The sequence below is a fragment of the Lathyrus oleraceus genome, chromosome 3, assembly GCF_024323335.1.
Source record: "Lathyrus oleraceus cultivar Zhongwan6 chromosome 3, CAAS_Psat_ZW6_1.0, whole genome shotgun sequence".
Taxonomy (NCBI): domain Eukaryota; kingdom Viridiplantae; phylum Streptophyta; class Magnoliopsida; order Fabales; family Fabaceae; genus Lathyrus; species Lathyrus oleraceus.
Window position 1 is genome coordinate 383,368,199 of NC_066581.1, and position 20,458 is coordinate 383,388,656.

Here is a 20,458-nt window from a genome sequence, read left to right on the forward strand (position 1 = left end):
ATATATATATATATATATATATATATATATATATATATATATATATATATATATATTCTAAATAAAAAATTACTCAAAATGTCAACAAAAAAAAATTTCATTTCCAACAATAGACGGTGTAGTCATAGTATATATTTATTCTTTAAATGCCACTTTTTTCATGATAGTGCATGATATGACAGTTAACCTATTACCAAAAATAAAAGATTTTGGTATTACTTTCCATAAATTGTTGGATTTGTATATACTCATGATGAATCTTGAAACCTTCACTTTGACAGCTTTACATCAAAATTCCTATGGATTTTTTCTTCTATAAATAGTGTTAATTACACTGTCCCTTCATTACATTCAAGATGAGTAACTTGTACTTGATCTTGCTTCACATTTTCCTAATCTTTGTGTTGACACATTCAGCACCTAAAGGATCTCTTATAACCAATGTTCCAGGCTTCAATGGATCTCTACCTTCAAAGCACTATGGAGGGTATGTGACAATAGATAAAAGTCACGGTAAGAACTTGTATTACTATTTTGTTCAATCAGAAGGTAATCCATCAAAGGATCCAATTGTTCTATGGCTGAATGGTGGACCAGGATGTTCTAGTTTTGATGGTTTTGTATATGAACATGGTAATAAGTCTAATTATTTTTCATTATCATTTTCATTTTGTAATTGTTTCTCAAATCAAATAAATTTAGAGTGAAAATTCATTTTAATATCCAAAACAAATTTTTTATTGTAATATCTAATTTAATATATTATATAAACAATGTGTTTAATTGGTGATGTGTTTCAGGTCCTTTTAATTTTGACAAACCTGTCAATGGATCCTTGCCTAAGTTGCATCTTAATCCATACAGTTGGTCAAAGGTTAGTCATTTTTAATAATAATAATCAGAAATTCAATCTATTAAATTAGTATTTGTAGTATTTAAAATATATGATTTTAGTCTAAATATTAGACAAAACATTTTGAATCATTTTTAATGTGTTTTCTTGCAGGTTTCCAACATTATATATTTGGACTCACCGGTTGGAGTAGGATTTTCGTATTCGAAAAATACATCTCAGTATGAAACTGGAGATGAAAAGACTGCCACTGATTCACATACTTTTCTCCTCAAAGTAAGAAAAAAGTTTCCAAAAGATTTGCTTCAACAATTCCTTAATCATTGCTCTTACCATATTACTAACCTATCTACTTTATTTTTGAACAAACAAGTGGTTTGAATTATATCCTGAGTTTCTTGCAAACCCCTTATTCCTTGCTGGAGAATCTTATGCTGGAGTTTATGTGCCTACTCTTGCTCATAAAGTAGTACAAGGTATTAATAAATATATATGATTATGTCATAAAAATGTTTAATTATATTATCGTACCAGAAAAATAGTAACTAATATGCATTATTCTTTGCTTAATATTGATTAGGAATTGAAGCTGGTATCAAACCTAAACTGAATTTCAAGGTATATATTTTGCCATTCAGTGATTATACATTATTATAGTTTTTTTTTTACTTTTGTTGCTTAAATATAAAGGGGTTTGAATTTGTAGGGTTATTTGATTGGAAATCCAGTTGCTGATGAAATATTTGACGGCAATGCTCTTGTTCCTTTTGCACACGGAATGGGTCTTATCTCTGATCAAATACTCAAGGTATAAATAAAATATTTAAGAGTCTCATGATTTCTGAATTATACTGAACCAAACAACATTCGTATGATTGATGTTATGATATGTGTTACAGAACATAACAAAAGCATGCAACGGGACTTTCTACACAACAAACTCTAGTGACTGTAACCATTGGTTGTCGAACCTTGATGATGTATGTAAATCAATTACATTATCATTATTACTGTCAATTCATATGCTAATTTATGATTTATAGTTTTTAATCATGTTTTTTATTTTAGATCGTTGATGGCTTAAACATATATAACATACTAGAGCCATGTTATCATGAGGATAATGAGGAGATTCACGAAAACAAATCTAAGTTGCCATTAAGCTTTAGGCAATTGGGAAAAACTGAAAAATCTCTAGCGGTAAGAAAAAGAATGTTTGGTCGTGCATGGCCCTATAGAGCTAATTTGAGAGATGGAATTGTTCCAAGTTGGCCAGAAATTACAAGCAATAGTCTCAGTGCTCCGGCTTGCGTTGTAAGTTACTTAATTCGATACTTTTTATTCTTAATAATCCATATTTATGGATAGATTGATTGAATGTGTTTTAGTAACAAAATTCATCATTATATTTAGAACGACGAGGTTGCCAGGAATTGGTTGAACAATCTAGAGGTCAGGAAAGCCATTCACACCGCGGAGGTGAGGATTCTATCAAAGTATATCATATTAATATTTTACTATATCAATTTTTTTTGTCTGTAAATGAAATGGTAAAACTACTAAAAACTTACACACAACTGTGAATACCAGAGTTTGAATCTTACTGAAAACGTGCAATCTAACAATATCGATTTTTGTCAGTTGAGAATTTATTAATTTTGATCATTGTGATAATACAGGAAAGTGTAGTTAGGAGATGGGAGTTATGTACATTCCAGCTTGAATACGATCATGATCTAGGGAGTATGATTCCTTACCACAAGAATCTTACTTCCAAAGGATACTCAGCATTGATATTTAGGTTAATCTTCCAACATAACAACATTGTTTTAGGTTTATTCTTATAAAGTCACAACATTCTTATCATATTGTTTCTTTTTTTTGTGTGCAGTGGTGATCATGATATGTGTGTCCCATTCACCGGAACTCAAGCATGGACAAGATCACTTGGATATAAGATTGTTGATGAATGGAGACCATGGTTAATCAATGATCAAGTTGCAGGGTATTTCTAGAGCACATTAAAACTTAGCGTCTTAATTTAATATATAGAGGTTGAGCAAGTTTTCTTTGTTTGGTATTAGGTTTATACAAGGATATGCCAACAATCTCACATTTCTGACTATAAAGGTATGTATATTAAAATGTGATTACTCTATAAATAAATTAATTTAGATTGAAATAGTCTTAATATATTATTTAATAATATTTTTACAGGGAGCTGGACATACTGTTCCAGAATATAAACCTGAGGAGGCATTGTACTTTTACAAACATTTTTTGGATGGAACTCCTATATAAGAAATAAGAAACTAGAGAAAGATAGTTGTTTCAAATGATTATTATATAATTTATGGACTAGTTCAAAAGTGTATGAAGAAAATAAGTTATTTCATTATTCACTTTGTATCTTTCAAACATTACACCTTTTTAAACAAGTGTAACATCATTGTATCTTTTGTCTTCCTATTTATCTATACTAACAAATTTTATCATTTACTTATTTAATTTGATATTTTGTTTTTTCTAATTTTAAAGATGTATGACAATTTCACCACAAAAATATGGGTCAATTAAGTGTGAATGTAATCTATCTATTTTGGCTAAATTAAATATGCCTTTGATATTACACTTTAAGTGGTTTTAACATTCTAAACATTTTGATGAGGAATTTTGCTTTGAATCTGAATCACCAAATAACTTCCTCCAAACAGGTTTAAATGGGCACTATTTGGCCATTAGGCCAATAATTAAATTAAAAATAAATGTATCATTATAATAAATAATACATTTTATAATAAAATTTAACAAATAACTTATGTGTAAATCATATGCACGACACATTTTGATTTTTTAAAGAAAAATTATATGTCCTTCAGTTTTGATTGTACTAGCAACGAAGGAAAAAAAGTTAGGATCAATCTCCTTCGATCCAACAATTAATTGCATTGAAGCGTATTTTTTTTTCTATTTTTATTTATTCATGTCTATTCTCTCGATTGTGCTGGTAATCGAGGAGAAATGTTATGATCAACCCCTTATAAATTCCAACGACAACGTTTTATCTCATTTTATTTTTTATTTAATACTTATTCTCTCGATTTTGTTGGCAACCGAGGAAAAAAATATGTGTTTGTTTATTTAATCAGTGGATCTTTGCTGTCCATTGATATGTCTCGCCAATATTCTTCTATCCAAAGGATATCAATCTACATGAAACATCAACAATCCGTATGAAACACACATCAACCAATATATTAGAACGTAAATACCACAATAATTTATCTTGAAATACAAACTTGGATTGCTAAAATGTAAATATTGATAATAAAAACACACTAATTATGAAAACATCGCATGAAATACAACACTGTTTTCTATGAGGGATTGTAAAGTATAGAAATGTCTGAGGTTGGTTCCCTAATCTATCTTCTCTTGTAATTTTAAAATTATTTTCTTAAATGTATGATTGTCACTACTACAAATAATATATTTTATAATAAAGTTTTCATTTCACCAATAAATAACTGAGGTATAAACCCTAGACGTGTAACATTTTTTTATCTTAAAAAAATACAATATATTCCCTTGGTTGCAACATAAAATCTAGGGATAAACTAACTAAGAGACACACTTCAAATCCCAACAACTATTTTATATATTTTATTTCTTTTAAAGTGGCGTCATTCTTTTTTATTTTATTTTTTATTTAAATATTAAGTCATCAATTCCTTCGGTTAACGTACCAACTGAGGGAAAATATTACTCAATTTTTCCTATTAAAACATTCGTTCAATAGGTTTTGCCATAACCTAACTCATATGTTACCTCTCAAACTCGTAAGCACCAGTCTCCCCTATCTTTTCTTGAAAGATCTTGTTCATCATCCTCTAATATGTCTCGTCGATATTCTTCTACCCGAAGGATATCATAATGTATTGGTAATTGGCATGCTCAATCATGAATGTTGTCTTTATTTGGTCGGATCCAAACATATGTATCTGATTATACCCCGATAAGGTTCCCATGAATGATAGTAACTAGTAACCAGCCAAATTATCTACAAGTTTGTCAATGTTAGGGAGATGGTAATAATCCTTCAAGAAGACTCTATTAAGATTCATGTAATCAACCTACATCCTCCATTTTCCCCATGCCTTCTTCAACAAAACAACGCTGGATAACCATTATGTATATTTCACCTCGAAAGTAAACATGGTGTCGTATAGGCCCCTCATCATGCTCGCGGTAGCTTCAACTTTCTCTAGAGACTACCTCATGTGTCGCTAGAAGACGTAGAAGGCACTGGAGTCCACATTCAACTGATGGCAAACTACGTTGGGTTCGATGTTGGGCATCTCATGTAAAGAGATAACAAAAAGGTCTACGTTGGCCTAGAGACATTCACTTAGGGTGGAACTTACTCCCATGGGAATCCTGAATCCTATCTTCACAGACTGGGCAGGGTTGTCATCGAGATGGATAAATTCAAACTCACCATCCAAAATGAGTCTAACTTCATCCTCACGTGTGTCTAGGCCAAACATATTGGTATTCCCTAGACCTTTTTCGGCTCCTTCTGCCAACACATATTTATGGATGAGCTCCTTGATCCGCTTTGCCTCATCCAGGTTGATGTTAATAGTGGATGGCCTTCCTTCTTTATCATAATAAGTTACTTTAAGGTGGACCATAGATGTTACCTCCTCTAGCTTAGATAAGAAGGATCTAATTGAATACATCTAAATGCATTGTTACATGGAGTAACAAGGAAGTTAAAGGTTACCTTTCTTTCTCCCACTCCTTCTCAAATCGTCAATGTCAGATCTGTCATTCCCCAAGGATGAGTTATAGAATCATTGGAGGCCAACAAACCCCCAACTATATGGATTCAGATCTATCACCCGGAGGCCTTGAAGTTCCAACATTTAGAGTAAAGGATGTTGAAAGAGTTTGTGTCATCTATGAGGAATCATATTGTTGATTGTAATTTTAAGTGTCGGGTTTTTGTTATCGTCTCCACAGGGATTGTGAGATATCGCCGCCTTTCGACAGTTGTTTCAATTCTTAACTCGTAGTAACAAGGGGGTTTTTGGTTTTAGTCACGGTATCTTGCATAAAAGTGTAAGAAAATGCGGTAAAAGTTTTGGTTTTAATATTTGAGAAATATTGCCAAAGTTAGGGTTCGGCAATCACTTTGCATGTATATGTTCGATCAACAAAACTTATAAACTCCTTTAGATGGTAAACTATTTCACAAAGTCCTCTCAATGTGTTTATCTCTAACACACATTGTGAGTTTTCCCATTTTGATCCATTGTTTATCTCTAACACAATCTATCAAAATGACAACTTTTTGGTTCAACCTTATGGTGAACAAAATCATTCATTACTATATCTAGCTAACAAACAAGATTGGATGAAAACCTAGGTAAAGAGTTGGTAAACATCTCTCGATCATAAACCAACACAAAGAGTTTTCAATAAAACAAAGTTTTCACCATATATTCATCATTAAAGAGTTTACAAATGAAGATCATCCCATTTACACACAAAGCTAATGATCATCTACATCTAACCTTGACAAAATGAAGAACTTAGCTACTCATTTTCATGGTAGCTTGGTCAACAAGTTTCGGAAGAAGGTTGACCAACATCCGAGTCGAATAATCGAGATTGGATGGGAATCCACCTTCTTTTTGTGAAAGATTGTAAGAGATGAAGAGAAATAATTTCTAGGTCACAAAAGATCTCTAGAGCAATGCTGGAAAAATATCTAAAAAGTACAAAAGTATGGAGGTGTAAAAGTATGGCTCCAAAAAGTAGCCCTTGCTACTTATAGAGCTGCTACTGAGCTGTCATGCTCGCTAGGCGAGCAGAATGGCTCGCCTAGCGAGCCCCAAAATGAGGCACCTGTGGCACCTGCGCCCAAAGAAATGACCTTTGCCAGATTGGCATGTTCGCTAGGCGAACAAAACCTTTGCTAGGCGAAGCACACGCTTCACCCTTCGCTCCAGCGAGCTTAGGAGGTTTTACTACTGTAATTGCTCGTTGGGAGCTCGCTAATGGCTCGCCTAGCGAGTGAGTGCTGGCTGCGCTTTTGGCCAAGTCTGGACGTGTTCGCTACACCCTTCGCTGGAAGCTCGCCTAGCGAGTTTGTTGATGTTTGCTACTGTAAAATACTGGAGCTCTTCGCTGGGGACTCGCTGGGCGCTCGCCTAGCGAGCTCTTCGCCACAGCCCTCGCCTAGCGAGCAAGCTGATGAATGCATCCCTTTTTGGTCCCTTTGCCAACTTTCTTGTGGCTTCAGTTTCTATTATTTCATGCCTAATTCCTGCACAATAACACACAAATCAAAGGCACCAAGATCGTTTATCATTGTATTGCAATTCATCTAAAACAAAGGTGTTTTCGAACACTTTAGCAAGGAAATGGAGTGAAAGATACCCATATTTGATAGCTCAAATAAGCACTTTTGTGTATCTAACAACTCTCCCCAACTAGATTCTTGCTTGTCCTCAAGCAAAGTATGCCTCTTGAAGGACAAGAGGATTTGCATTAAGAAACAGGTTTCTCCGAAATCGGATAAAACGGCTCAAACACAAGCGAATCAGCAGATACAAATTTCCAACGGTTAGAATAAAATAATACACAAGAACTAAAACTTAGTAGCAATGTGAAATATGTATATATCCACAACAATATTATCTTGAATGAATCACCCTATCTCTCCTCTTCGAATAAGGATTGAAGAAATTACGCGTTTGCAACCGCGGGAATAATCTCACTCTCCAACAACAATGAAGAAATCAATTCAATTCATACAATGTCTAACAATTATAAATGGTAATGTGGAAGCACGAAGACCACTAAGGACTTTTCGGTTGAAGCTTGGTTAGGTTAACAAACAAGGGTCATTTCTAAGGCCATTGAAAACGAAATTGCCGATGCAAAAGAGACATTCACAGTACATTATTCACTCATCTCAACTTCGTTCCATTTGTTTCTCATTTGAAACCTTCACAACTCTTATTTCACAACTCAATTTTTGTTTTTCACTATTTTTCTTCCAAGCAAGCATTCATTTCCATTTTCTCTATTTTTTTCTTTTCTTTCACATCATATTTACAAAACAGATGTTTCTCTTTTCTATATATATTTTTCTTATGCTTGCTTGATTTTTCAAGAGTTGTGGTACTTACCGATTCTCATTTTCGTTCTCCCCAACTTATTTCTTACTCACCCTAAGTGAATGCTCTTGACTTTTTACGGCAAAAGAACAATTATCAAAATTTTCCGGGTTTCAAGAAAAAAGATTTTTGAAATCTCGCTTTATTTCAAGCTGAGATTCAACTGTTTAAGCTCAAAGGGGTTGACGAATACTCTCTCTGCTCACAGGTAAGTTGTATTTGGAACTGGTTGTGCTCGATAGAAAACAAGTGCCTTGATCATTTCTAATTGCTTCCACATATTCACAATAATAAAAGACAAAGCATGAATCAAATGAATCAACAAAGCTTATTAGAATCCAGCATTTAAGTGTACAATGGAGGTTTCCTCACAATTTGTGGTTTTAAGTCCTAGATGAAACATTCATTCAATTATGTTGCAAAAAGACAATATTCAATTACAGAAAAGAGTAAAGTTCTTAATGCATTCTAAAATTCTAGCCGGAGGTAACCATGTACCTTAGCATTATTCACTTGTTTATTTTTATCATTGCCATCCAATCTCGGATACACCTTCATTGGATACTTCTTTGAGGAGCAACCAATCTAGAAGGTTTGACACTCAACCAACCAAAAATTTATTAAAACAAACGAAATTTAAAACATAAATAATAACATTACTTCAAAATTTAAAATTGTTCATGGGGGACAAAACACCCCAAAAGTACATAACCAACATCAAAATACACAAATCTGAAAATACAATAGAAATAAAACATAATATGAAAAATAAAAATAAAATAACTTAGCCCTCCACGGACTCATAACCCTCATCAGTACCGGCTTCAGAACCGGTAGCCTCATCATCATCATCATCTCCATCAGCAGCACCAGAAGACGCACCAACACCCGCCCCCTGTCCAAACACAGGCCTATCCACAGGCCAGCTCGCGTGCTGCAGAAACTGCTCACGTGTCATCATAGAATGCTCTCCGGAGGGGTCGCGCATCTACAGCTGTAACAGCTGCATAGAATCGTGCATATCGAGCATGGCGCGCTGAGTTGCCGCCATCCAGTCCCAGTTGTAGTTGCAGACAGCCTGCTGGAAAGGATCGGATCCTAGAGTAGAAGTACCAGGACCATCAGAAGCCCCGGTAACCTCAGCAGCTGAACTACTTCTTACATTCTTCGGTTTGCAATACTTGGCCACGTACCGGTCATCAATGGGTGGCGGGATCCTTACTTGACCCCTAGAGGGTAGCCTCACCCTCGCTTGCAGGCACAAAGCCATGATTAGGCAAGGGAAAGCCAGGGGACAATTCACTCGTGCCCCCGACTTTAGCCCGCTTTCAATCACGGACTTCAGCTCAAAAGCTATAATCCTTGCCACATCAATCTGGACGTTCGTGAGGATGCTGTGTACCAAGTGTGCCACTGGGATCGGCACGGTAGAAGTATGAGACTTGGGTGCGATGTTTGTAAGAACCAACAAAAGAATCAGTTGAGCCAAGGGAGTCATGTCCTCCCTATGGTATCTCATGGGAACCCCAGATGGGTTCAACTCAACTGATTTCCCTTTCAGAAGCAGAGCAGCAGAAATCGCATCAGTATCCCGGTGAAGCCTTAAATCTTGGTGGTAGGTGTCTCTCTCCTCGGCTCCCAGATGGAGCGGTTCACCCAGGACACGGTTAATTGCATCCCGATCGAACGCAACAGGACGGCCGGACACTCTAGACGTCCATGTGAATGGCTCGTCATCGTTCGGCAGTGCGTTCGCATAGAACTCACGCACTGTTGTGATATCGTAATGCTCCAGGGGGGATAATAACCGATCCCACTTTTTGCTGTTAATCAACCCGGCGAATGTTCGGTTCGTGCCTTCAGGGTTGATTAAAAATCTCTTTTCCGGAAAAATCTTTCGCTTTTCCAAAGCAATATATCTTGCGACTTGCTTTGGCCTGACAAATTTGTCGGTGTCGAATTGTATTGGTACGGAACGGGAAGTGTTCCCTCCCTTTCTCTTTTTCGAAGCTCCGGATCTGGATTCCATCTGCACAAACATAGAGAGGAAACAACACAAACACAAAACAGATTAGAAAGCAAAACCAGAATTCCAACTACTGTCATGGTCGCTGCTGCTTCGCCTAGCGAGAACCTAGCGAAGCTTCGCTACAAGTTCGCCTAGCGAAGTGGCAGCGAAAGCTCGCCACTGAGACGCCTAGCGAGTTGCTAGCGAATCTTACGGGTTTTTGGGTTCTGCAATGTTTACAGTGAAATTTTGGCAAAACCCAAGTTCTCATGGTATCTATTTCAGAACACAATGATCTATCAAGAAAATCATCGTTATAATGTACATGCAAATCTACACCCACATGCAAAACCTAATATACCCATTCCCCCAAATTCACCCTAAATGACATGCAAATCAGAAATTTACAAAGTTCAAACATAAAGAAATGGAATTATGGCAAACCTTAGTGAAAGAGATTGATTGAATTTGAAGTGCAGTGAGGTTTGCAATGCTTCAGTTTAGGGTTTGAGTGTTTGTGAGAGTTGTTTGTGAGTGAGATGAAAAGTGGGAGAGTGTTTGTGAGAGTTGTGTTAGTGCTTCAGTTCAGAGTTGTAAAAAGAAAAGTTGCATTTGGGCCCAAAAGAGTGGCCTGCTGATAATTAAATGAATGCTGCCACGCAGCGCTCGCTGCTGCTTCGCCTAGCGAGCAGCTAGCGAATCCGCTCGCTACTGCTTCGCCTAGCGAGCATCTAGCGAGCATGACAGCATTTGCTTTTTCAAAAATAGCATTCCTGGTACATTCAGCAAGGTTTAACAATTGGAATCCCAATACGACACCACAGAAAAACTGTAAATACTTACAATGTTGGGGTGCCTCCCAACAAGCGCTTGTTTAACGTCGGATAAGCTCGACGGTGCGATGCTCACAGAGGAGCATCCAATGAAATAGCACAGCTCTCGCGATCCACATGACCGCCGAGATAAACCTTCAAACGTTGGCCATTAACGGTCTAACTCTCCTTCTTTTCCATGTCCTCAATGACAATAGCTCCGTACTCCTTCACTTCTTTGACCCGAAATGGCCCGGACCACTTTGATTTCAACTTTCCGGGGAATAACTTCAACCTGGAATTGAACAATAGGACCAACTGTCCGGGCACAAATTCTTTCTTTCGAAGCTTTTTGTCATGATATTTTTTTACCTTCTCTTTGTACAACCAACTTGAGTGATATGCGGCATTGCGCATCTCTTCCAACTCAAGCAGTTGCACCTTCCTTTTCTCACCTGCCAAATCCTTTTCAAAATTTAAAAATTTCAGAGCCCACAAGGCTTTGTGCTCCAATTCGACCGGCAAATGGCAAGTTTTACCAAACACCAATTGAAAAGGAGTGAGCCCAATTAGAGCTTTAAAGGCGGTACGGTATGCCCATAACGCTTCATCCAATTTTTGTGACCACTCTTTTTTCGAATTTGACACAGTTTTTTTCGAGAATTCTCTTAATCTCACGATTAGAGACCTCGGCTTGCCCATTAGCCTGTGGGTGATACGGAGTTGCCACTCTGTGTGATACACCGTAATGTTTTAAAATGCTTTCCAATGGTGCATTACAAAAGTGTGACCCTCCATCACTTATCAACACTCGGGGGGTTCCGAAACGGGAAAATATGTTTTTCTTTAAAAAATTTATTACGGTTTTCGCATCCGCCCGAGGTGAGGCGATCGCCTCAACCCACTTAGAAACGTAATCAACTACGACAAGCATATACTCGTTACCATAAGGGGGTGGGAATGGTCCTACAAAGTCGATGCCCCAACAATCAAATACTTCGACCTCTTGGATGTTTTGGAGAGGCATCTCGTCTCTCTTACCAATCCCACCGCTTCTCTGGCAACTATCACAACTTTGCGCATGGGTATGTGCGTCTTTGAAAATAGTGGGCCAATAAAATCCTGACTGAAGGATTTTAGTGGCCGTTCTCACCCTATTATAGTGTCCGCCGTAAGGCGAGTTGTGACAATGCCAAAGGATGCTCTGCGCTTCATCGCCAGTAACGCATCTCCTTAAAAGGTTATCACTACCCAACTTAAACAAGTACGGGTCATCCCATACGTAATACTTGGCATCCGAAAGAAACTTCCTTTTTTGGTTCGAAGTTAGGTCGGAAGGCACAAAACCACTAGCCTTGTGGTTCGCAAAGTCTGCAAACCACGGCCTAACTTGAATTTTGAAAAGTTTTTCATCAGGAAACTCTTCCCGGATTTCCTTCTCTGAAGCGGTAACCTCCACATTAACTAAGCGAGATAAATGATCCGCCACCAAATTTTCCGATCCTTTCTTGTCTTTGATTTCCACATCAAATTCTTGCAACAAGAGGATCCAACGGATGAGCCTTTGCTTCGAATCCGGTTTGGTGAGCAAATATTTAATCGCTGAGTGGTCGGTATACACTACGACTTTAGACCCTATAAGATAAGACCTAAACTTTTCAAGCGCATACACTATCGCAAGTAATTCTTTTTCAGTGGTGGCATAGTTAATTTGAGCCTCATTAAGAACTTTACTTGCGTAATGTATCACATGAAATTTTTTCTCTTTTCTTTGGCCTAATACCGCTCCGATTGTATAGTCGCTCGCATCACACATTAGCTCAAAATTTAAATTCCAATTTGGAGCGACTATAATTGAAGCGGTAACCAATTTTTCTTTCAAAGTCTCAAAAGCTTGCAAACATTCATCGATTAAGAGAAATACCTGGTCCTTAGCTAGCAAATTACTCAAAGGCTTAGCTACCTTTGAGAAGTCTTTGATAAAGCGTCGATAGAACCCGGCGTGCCCCAAAAAGCTTCGGATTCCCTTCACATTCACCGGAGGAGGTAACTTTTCAATCACTTCAACCTTAGCACGATCAACTTCAAGCCCTCTTGAAGAGACTTTATGGCCAAGCACTATCCCCTCGGTCACCATGAAGTGGCACTTCTCCCAATTAAGCACAAGATTGGTCTTCACACATCTTTCAAGCACCGTTTTCAAGTTTTCCAAGCATAAACTAAAGGAACCACCAAATACCGAGAAGTCATCCATGAAGACTTCCATTGTTTTCTCAATAAGGTCGGCAAAAATGGCTTGCACACATCTTTGGAAAGTCGCCGGTGCATTGCACAATCCAAAGGGCATTTTTCAGTATGCAAAAACTCCAAACGGACATGTGAAAGCTGTCTTTTCATGATCGGCCGGGTCAACCGCAATTTGGTTATACCCGGAATAGCCATCCAAGAAACACTAGTATTGTTGCCCCGAGAGTCTTTCGAGCATTTGATCCATGAACGGGAGTGGAAAATGATCTTTTCGAGTTGCGGTATTCAACCGCCTATAATCAATACACATTCGCCACCCCGTTGCAACTTTAGTCGGGATCAACTCATCCTTGCCATTTCGGATCACGGTAATTCCACCTTTCTTCGGAACCACATGCACAGGACTAACCCATGAACTATCCGAAATCGGGTAAATCATTCCCGCATCCAACAACTTGACAACTTCCTTTCTAACAACCTCATTCATAGTAGGATTTAAGCGGCGTTGTGGTTGAGCTACCGGCTTAAAATCCTCTTCCATTAAGATCTTGTGCATGCAATAGGAAGGACTAATTCCTTTGAGATCGGAAAGAGTCCAAACCATGGCTTCTTGATTTTTTTTTAGCACATTGATCAAACAGGCTTCTTCATCATTTGACAAAAGGTTGCTTATGATGACCGGCTTTGCTTCGGTCTCATCTAGGAATACATACTTCAAAGTAGAAGGTAACATTTTCAATTCAATAGGCGCTTTTTCGTCATTAACCTCCTTCTTCAAGTCTTCCTCCTCAACTTCCCACGGTTGTAGTTCGTTTAAACCATCAAGTTCCCTTAAGCATTCATCAAGAGCTTGCTCTTCTTCAGCTGTGAAAACTTCAAATGAGTCGTCAAGAGCTAACTCCATAGGAGATATCTCATGAATATGCTTAGAAACCTCCAAAATTGCCTCTTCGATCACATCGATGCGAAAGCTATCACTTCTATCTTTTGAATGCTTCATTGCTTCGAATAGATCGAATGTAACTTCTTCATTTTGGACTCTCACCTTCATCAAACCGTCATCAACGTCTATCATCATGCGCGCAGTTTTCATGAACGGTCGGCCCAGAATGAGCGGAGCATCATCATCTTCTTCCATATCAATAACAATAAAATCGACCGGGAAAAAGAATTTGTCTACTTTAACCAAAACATCTTGGGCTACGCCATGAGGATGGGTGGTCGACTTATCCGCCAATTGCAACGTCATCCGGATGGACTTAATTTCAATGTTGCCAAGCCTCTTTACAATAGACAATGGTATAAGATTAATGCTTGACCCCAAATCAATTAGTCCCTTTCCGACATAGATATCACCAATTTTGACCGGCAAAGTAACTCGTCCCGGATCAACCTCTTTTTTCGGAAGCGTCCTTTGAATAATTGCACTACAACTCGCATCTAGGACAATGGTCTCCGGTTCCGTATACCTCCGCTTTTTTGTAAGTATGTCCCTCATGAATTTGGCATACTTAGGCATTTGCTCCAAGGCTTCGGCAAACGGAATGTTGATTTGCAATTGTTTAAAAATATCCATGAACCGGGCGTAATGCCGTTCATTCTCCCTTTTAGATGGAGCATGTGGATAAGGAAGGTTTTGGATTGGAGTAGCGCTCACTACCTCCTTTCCTTTAGCAACTCTAGAACTTCTTGCTCTTTTCTTTTTCACTTTCTCCACCATTACTTCATCACTTTTATTTTTCTCAATTTCCACACTTTCTTTCTTTTCAACTTCACCATTCTTTTCGTTCTTTTCAACTTTTTCCTCCTCACTCCACTCCCCCACTTCACCATCAATATTATCCTCCAATATTTCCTCCTCATTTTCTTCTTTTTCCTCTCTTTGTTCACTCTCATCTCTTTTTTTATTCTCACTAGTCAACTCCCTCCCACTTCTTGTCGTGATCGCTTTACAATGTTCCTTAGGATTTGTTTGCGTGTTCGCCGAAAAGGATGGACCGGGTTGTTGTTCCGCTAGTTGCTTAGCAAGTTGTCCAACTTGAGTCTCGAGATTTTTAATTGCCGCATCGTTGCTCTTTTGATTAGCCATTGACATTTGCATAAATTGTGTCAATGTCTCTTCTAATTTTGACGTTACGACCGACGGTTGTTGAGGTTGATAAGGATTTTGGGGAGGGTTTTGACGGATAGAAGAACCACCCCCATAACCTTGGTTATGGTAATAATTACTCCTAGGTTGGAACCCTTGATTCCCTTGGAAGTGTTGTTGTTGATTTTGAGGATGTGGTTGATAAGGTTGTTGTTGTTGTTGTCTCGGTTGGTAGTCCCGTTGGTTTGCCATGTAGTTTACTTCTTCGAACCCGGGAGGTGGACAAAATCCGGTGTCATGCTCACCTTTGCAAAGCTCACAACAAGCTATTTGTTTAGCTTTTGAAGGTTCTCTCAACTCTTTTATTTGTTGCGTTAAGAGTTCCACTTGTTGTGAAATCAGTTTGTTTTGGGCAAGAATGGCATCGTTCGTCCCAAGTTCAAGCACTCCCGACTTCTTCAAAGAGTTGCCTCTATTTTGACTTTGAAGATCATTTAGAGCCATTCGATTTATGATATTTGTAGCTTCTTCGGCGCTTTTAGACAATAAAGAACCACCCGAGGTAGCATCCAACAACGTCTTGCAATTTGGTTGAAGTCCATTTTTGAAAATATGGATTTGAGTCAATTCATCAAAACCATGCCCTTTACATTTCCGAAGCATGGATTTGAATCTTTTCCACGCCTCACTTAATGATTCATTGGTTCCTTGTGAAAACACTGAGATGGCCATCTTGGATTCCATGAACCGGTTATGGGAGAAAAATCTTTCGATGAACTTCTCTTCCAACACGTTCCAGTCTGTCATGACGGCTGGTGTTTGATCTAAGTACCAATCTTTTGCTTTGCCGAGCAAAGCGTGAGGAAATAATCTTCTGAACAACGGTAGCTCTTGATCTTGATCCACTCCGGCCGCCAATGCTATCTCGTAAAATTTTGTAAGAAAAGCAAAGGGATCTTCATGGTTCATTCTGTAACACCCCGATAATAATATGATAATTATTTAAATTAAGTTAATAATATATTTATTAATTTAATTAGATAATTGGATTATTATTATTATTATTTTTGGAATTATTGAATTATTATTATTATTGTTGGGATAATAATAATTATTGGAAAATATATAAGTTGGGAATAAGAGAAAGAGTCTCATTTTGGAAAAGAAAGTTTTACGTGAAACAGAGAAGCGGCTGAAAGTGGAAAGTGGAGAAAGGGCAAGAGGAAGAGCTAGAGAGCAAGGGTTGGAGAACGGAAAAGCTTGAAGCTCAAAGTTGCCGGATTAACTCAGGTAAGGGGGGTTTATCGTCGTTTAATGGGTATTATGGGTTAGCATGTAATGGGTAGTGATAAACCGTTGAATTGACCCTAATTGGGATTGTTGGATGCTGAAAATTTTGTTGGATAAACTATGTTAAAACTGAAATCGAACCTGTATTTGAGTGTGTTGTAATTTTCCGAACGTAGAGCTTTTTACGGAATTGGAATCGGAGGTCCGAAAGTCCTCCAACGGCGGAAAATGCGGAGAATTCTGCATTCTGCTTTGTGTTAGCGCAGGAACTACTGTTTTGCCTGCGTTAACCGGTTAACCCAGGGCGTTAACTGTAACACCCTTCTAAATAATCCAAATATTTAAATTAAAATAGCAGTATATCATCAGAGTAATTATGCCATTTAAGGGTGTCACACAATATTCCACACCATTCAACAATATAAAGGTCATGCTCTTTTATTACTTTAAAACTTAAACAATTGCATAAAACACAGCGGATATAATTTCCTCAATCATGTAAAACATTACATGGAAAAGGGTTCTCAACCAACAATAAAACATTCAAAACAAGTTAAGACAACCCATCCCGATGTTACATCTATCAGAGCACGACCCACTAAGGAGACTACACTAGACTCCAAGCATTAACTTCTACTCAACTCATTTCTCGTTACCTGAAAAATAGTTGTAAGGGTGAGTTCCTCAGTCAATATAATAAGTATTATAAAATATCATGTCATGTTAAGTAATCTAACACACTTCATCACCCTAATCCAAACATATATTCAGTAACAACACATCAACTCAACAGAATACTCAACACCAACACAAACGCACGTATAATACTGGAATACATCCATTCATATTATACGCCATACATATATTATGCAATGAGACTCCATGCATGCGGTACCGACTATTTGTGAACATATAGTTCAACCTCACCGTCCAAATCCAGGCACGGCTACCAAGCTCACTAGTCCCACTCATTTGAGACATAGTGACTCACTCACTAATTCCTCACCATGGGAATTAGCTACCACCCCAAATGGGCCATGCTATGCACGCTAATCACCTAGCATGCAAACATCAACAACAATCAAAATGATTTACTCACTAATTCCGCACCATGGGAATTAGCTACCACCCCAAATGGGCCACAATATGCATGCTAATCACCTAGCAATGCAACAACAACAACAACTCAAGAATAGACGCATGCTCACACTCTAAGCCATAAAACAGTCTATTCACAAATGCATACATAACTGATACATTCACAGCATCATGCATACCATCACACATCATCAACACATTTTATCACAAAAGCATATCATATCATGCCGCATAATCAAACACAGTATTAGCGCACTCTACTAATACCTATACTACTCAAACCACTGGAAATAATCCCCACTACGTCATACATCAGCTAAGTCACAGCACTCAGCCTAAACAACCAAAAACTGCACAACAACAGTTCAGAAAAACCACAAGTCTGCCCATACGCGTATTGCCTATGCCCGTACGCGTATGGCGCATTTTCTCGCCCAACCCATACGCGTATTGCCCACGCCCATACGCGTATGCTACGCGTACCACATTCTCATACGCGTATCAACAGAGACAATTTCACGTCCAAAACCTCATCCTTTCCATTCATACGCGTAAGGCCTCATCCATACGCGTACCAGCCATATCATACGCGTATTGCCTAGTGCCATACGCGTATGACCAGAACCCAGAATTCCCAGATCTGCTATGGCTTTCTCTGCTACGAGATCTCTACAATTCCAACCTTCTACAGTCCAATTTTCATACATGTTCGTTCGTTTTATCAATTACAGATCATACACATTCAGCTTCCCAAATCGCTAACCTTACTACCTCAAATTCCTACGAGTTTTCGTCAATTATCATCCAAATTCGTTCATCAATTGCTTCACAATTTCAGCATACATCATTCAAATCAGAGTCAAAATCCATGGTTTATCACTACCCATTACATATTATCCCATAATACCCATTAGTCGATGATAAACCCCCCTTACCTGAGTTAATCCGGCAGTCTCTGAGCTCCAAGCTTTCCTTTCCTTCAACCTTCGTTCTCTGGCTTTTTGCCCTTTTCCCTTTTCTGCCTCTTTTCCCTTTTCTGCCTCTTTCCCCTTTTCACGTGAAAATAATCTTTTTACCAAAAATGGGATTTTTCTAAATTCCAACTTATATACTTTCCGAATAATAATAATAATCCAAAAATAATAATAATAAAATTTCCAATTACTTAATTAAATTAATAAATAAATTATTAACTCAATTTAAACAATTATTTTATTATTATCGGGGTGTTACATTAACCGGTTAACACTGTTGCGTTTTGCCAGAAAGTGTGTTTGTGCTGCGTTAACCGGTTAACCCAGGGCGTTAACCGGTTAACACTGTTGAAAAGTGAGAAAATTGACATTTTAATGTTGTGTACATAATTGATGTTTGGCCTATAGTAGCGTATGATGTGATAGGGATTAATTCCCGCTATTTTGAGCAGTATAGGTATTAGTAGAGTGTGCTAATACTGTGGTTAATTATTTGACATGATATGAGGTTTTGATACATATGTTGATGATGTATGATTATATGCATAATGTTGTGAATGTATATATTATGCATGTGTTGTGAATGGACTGTTTTATGGCTTAGAGTGTGAGCATAGGTCCATTGTGGATTATTGTTGTGATGTTGCATGGCTAGGTGATTAGCATGCATATTGTGGCCTTTAGGGTGGTAGCTAATTCCCATGGTGAGGAATTAGTGAGTTAGTCATTTTGGACTGTTGTTGATGTTGCATGCTAGGTGATTAGCGTGCATAGCATGGCCCATTTGGGGTGGTAGCTAATTCCCATGGTGAGGAATTAGTGAGTGAGTCACTAGGTCTCAAATGAGTGGGACTAGTGGGCTTGGTAGCCGTGCCTGGATTTGGACGGTGAGGTGAACTATATGTTCACAAATAGTCGGTACCGCATGCATGGAGTCTCATTGCATAATTGATATATGGCGTATAATATGAATGGATGTATTCCAGTATTATACGTGTGTTGTGTTGATGTGAGTATGATTGAGTTGACATTGCTGTTACTGAATGTGTAATCTGATTTGGGTGATGAAATGTGTTATTTACTTAGCATTACATGATGTTTTATAATGCTTGTTATATCGATTGAGGAACTCACCCTTACAACTATTTTTCAGGTAACGAGCAATGAGTTGAGTAGAAGCTAATGCTTGGAGTCTAGTGTAGTCTCCTTAGTGGGTCGTGCTCTGATAGATGTAACATCGGGATGGGATGTTTTAACTTGTCCTAAATGTTTTATTGTTGGTTATGAACCATTTTACATGTAATGTTTTACATGATTGATGAGATTTCTATCCGCTGCGTTTTATGCAAATGCTTATGTTTTGAATTAATAAAAGAGCATGACCGTTATATTGGTGAATGGTGTGCAGTGTTTGTGTGTGACACCCTTAACTGCATAATTACTCTGAGTTTTATATGTTGTTTTAATTAAATATTTGGGGTATTTTAGAAGGGTTTTACATTAGTGGTATCAGAGCATAGTCGGTCGAGTCGAGTCGTAATTATTCTGTTTCCCCTGTACGGGATGGGTGTTGTGTAACCCTATCAGTACTTATTGTTTAGCTTGTTGGGTTTTCAGAATAGAGATGGCTGGAAGAGGTAGAGACGATGCTGCGATTGCTGAGGCTCTGGGTATGCTAGCTGGAGTACTTGGAGGGAATCCGAATGTTGTGGGAATGGGAGCTGCTCGTCAACTGAGTGAGTTCCAGAAGAACAATCCTCCAATGTTCAAAGGAGCATACGATCCAGATGGCGCTCAGAAGTGGTTGAAGGAGATCGAGAGAATCTTCCGAGTGACTGAGTGTGCCGATAACCAGAAGGTCCGGTTCGGTACGCATATGCTGTCAGAGGAAGCTGAT

The 20,458-nt window shown here is 38.1% G+C and overlaps 1 protein-coding gene across 1 annotated transcript; it reads left to right on the forward strand.

Moving 5' to 3' along the window:
• The first annotated feature begins 254 nt into the window (after positions 1–254).
• Positions 255–3,200, forward strand: LOC127129297 (serine carboxypeptidase-like 20). Its single transcript, XM_051058525.1, has 13 exons — positions 255–633; positions 801–874; positions 1,007–1,129; positions 1,227–1,329; positions 1,434–1,471; positions 1,560–1,661; positions 1,753–1,833; positions 1,922–2,167; positions 2,267–2,332; positions 2,533–2,654; positions 2,745–2,858; positions 2,938–2,983; positions 3,071–3,200. Exons 1-13 carry the CDS (start codon positions 357–359, stop codon positions 3,152–3,154), a joined length of 1,476 nt encoding a protein of 491 aa, XP_050914482.1. The 5' UTR covers positions 255–356; the 3' UTR covers positions 3,155–3,200.
• Positions 3,201–20,458: the final 17,258 nt, after the last annotated feature.

Excerpts from the sequence above, each read along its gene's own strand:
- LOC127129297 (XM_051058525.1), top strand. The coding sequence starts at position 357 with ATGAGTAACTTGTACTTGATCTTGCTTCACATTTTCCTAATCTTTGTG. Across the intron at positions 875-1,006 it reads ATCCATACAGTTGGTCAAAG|GTTTCCAACATTATATATTT; the intron begins GTTAGTCATTTT and ends GTTTTCTTGCAG. Across the intron at positions 2,655-2,744 it reads TACTCAGCATTGATATTTAG|TGGTGATCATGATATGTGTG; the intron begins GTTAATCTTCCA and ends TTTTGTGTGCAG.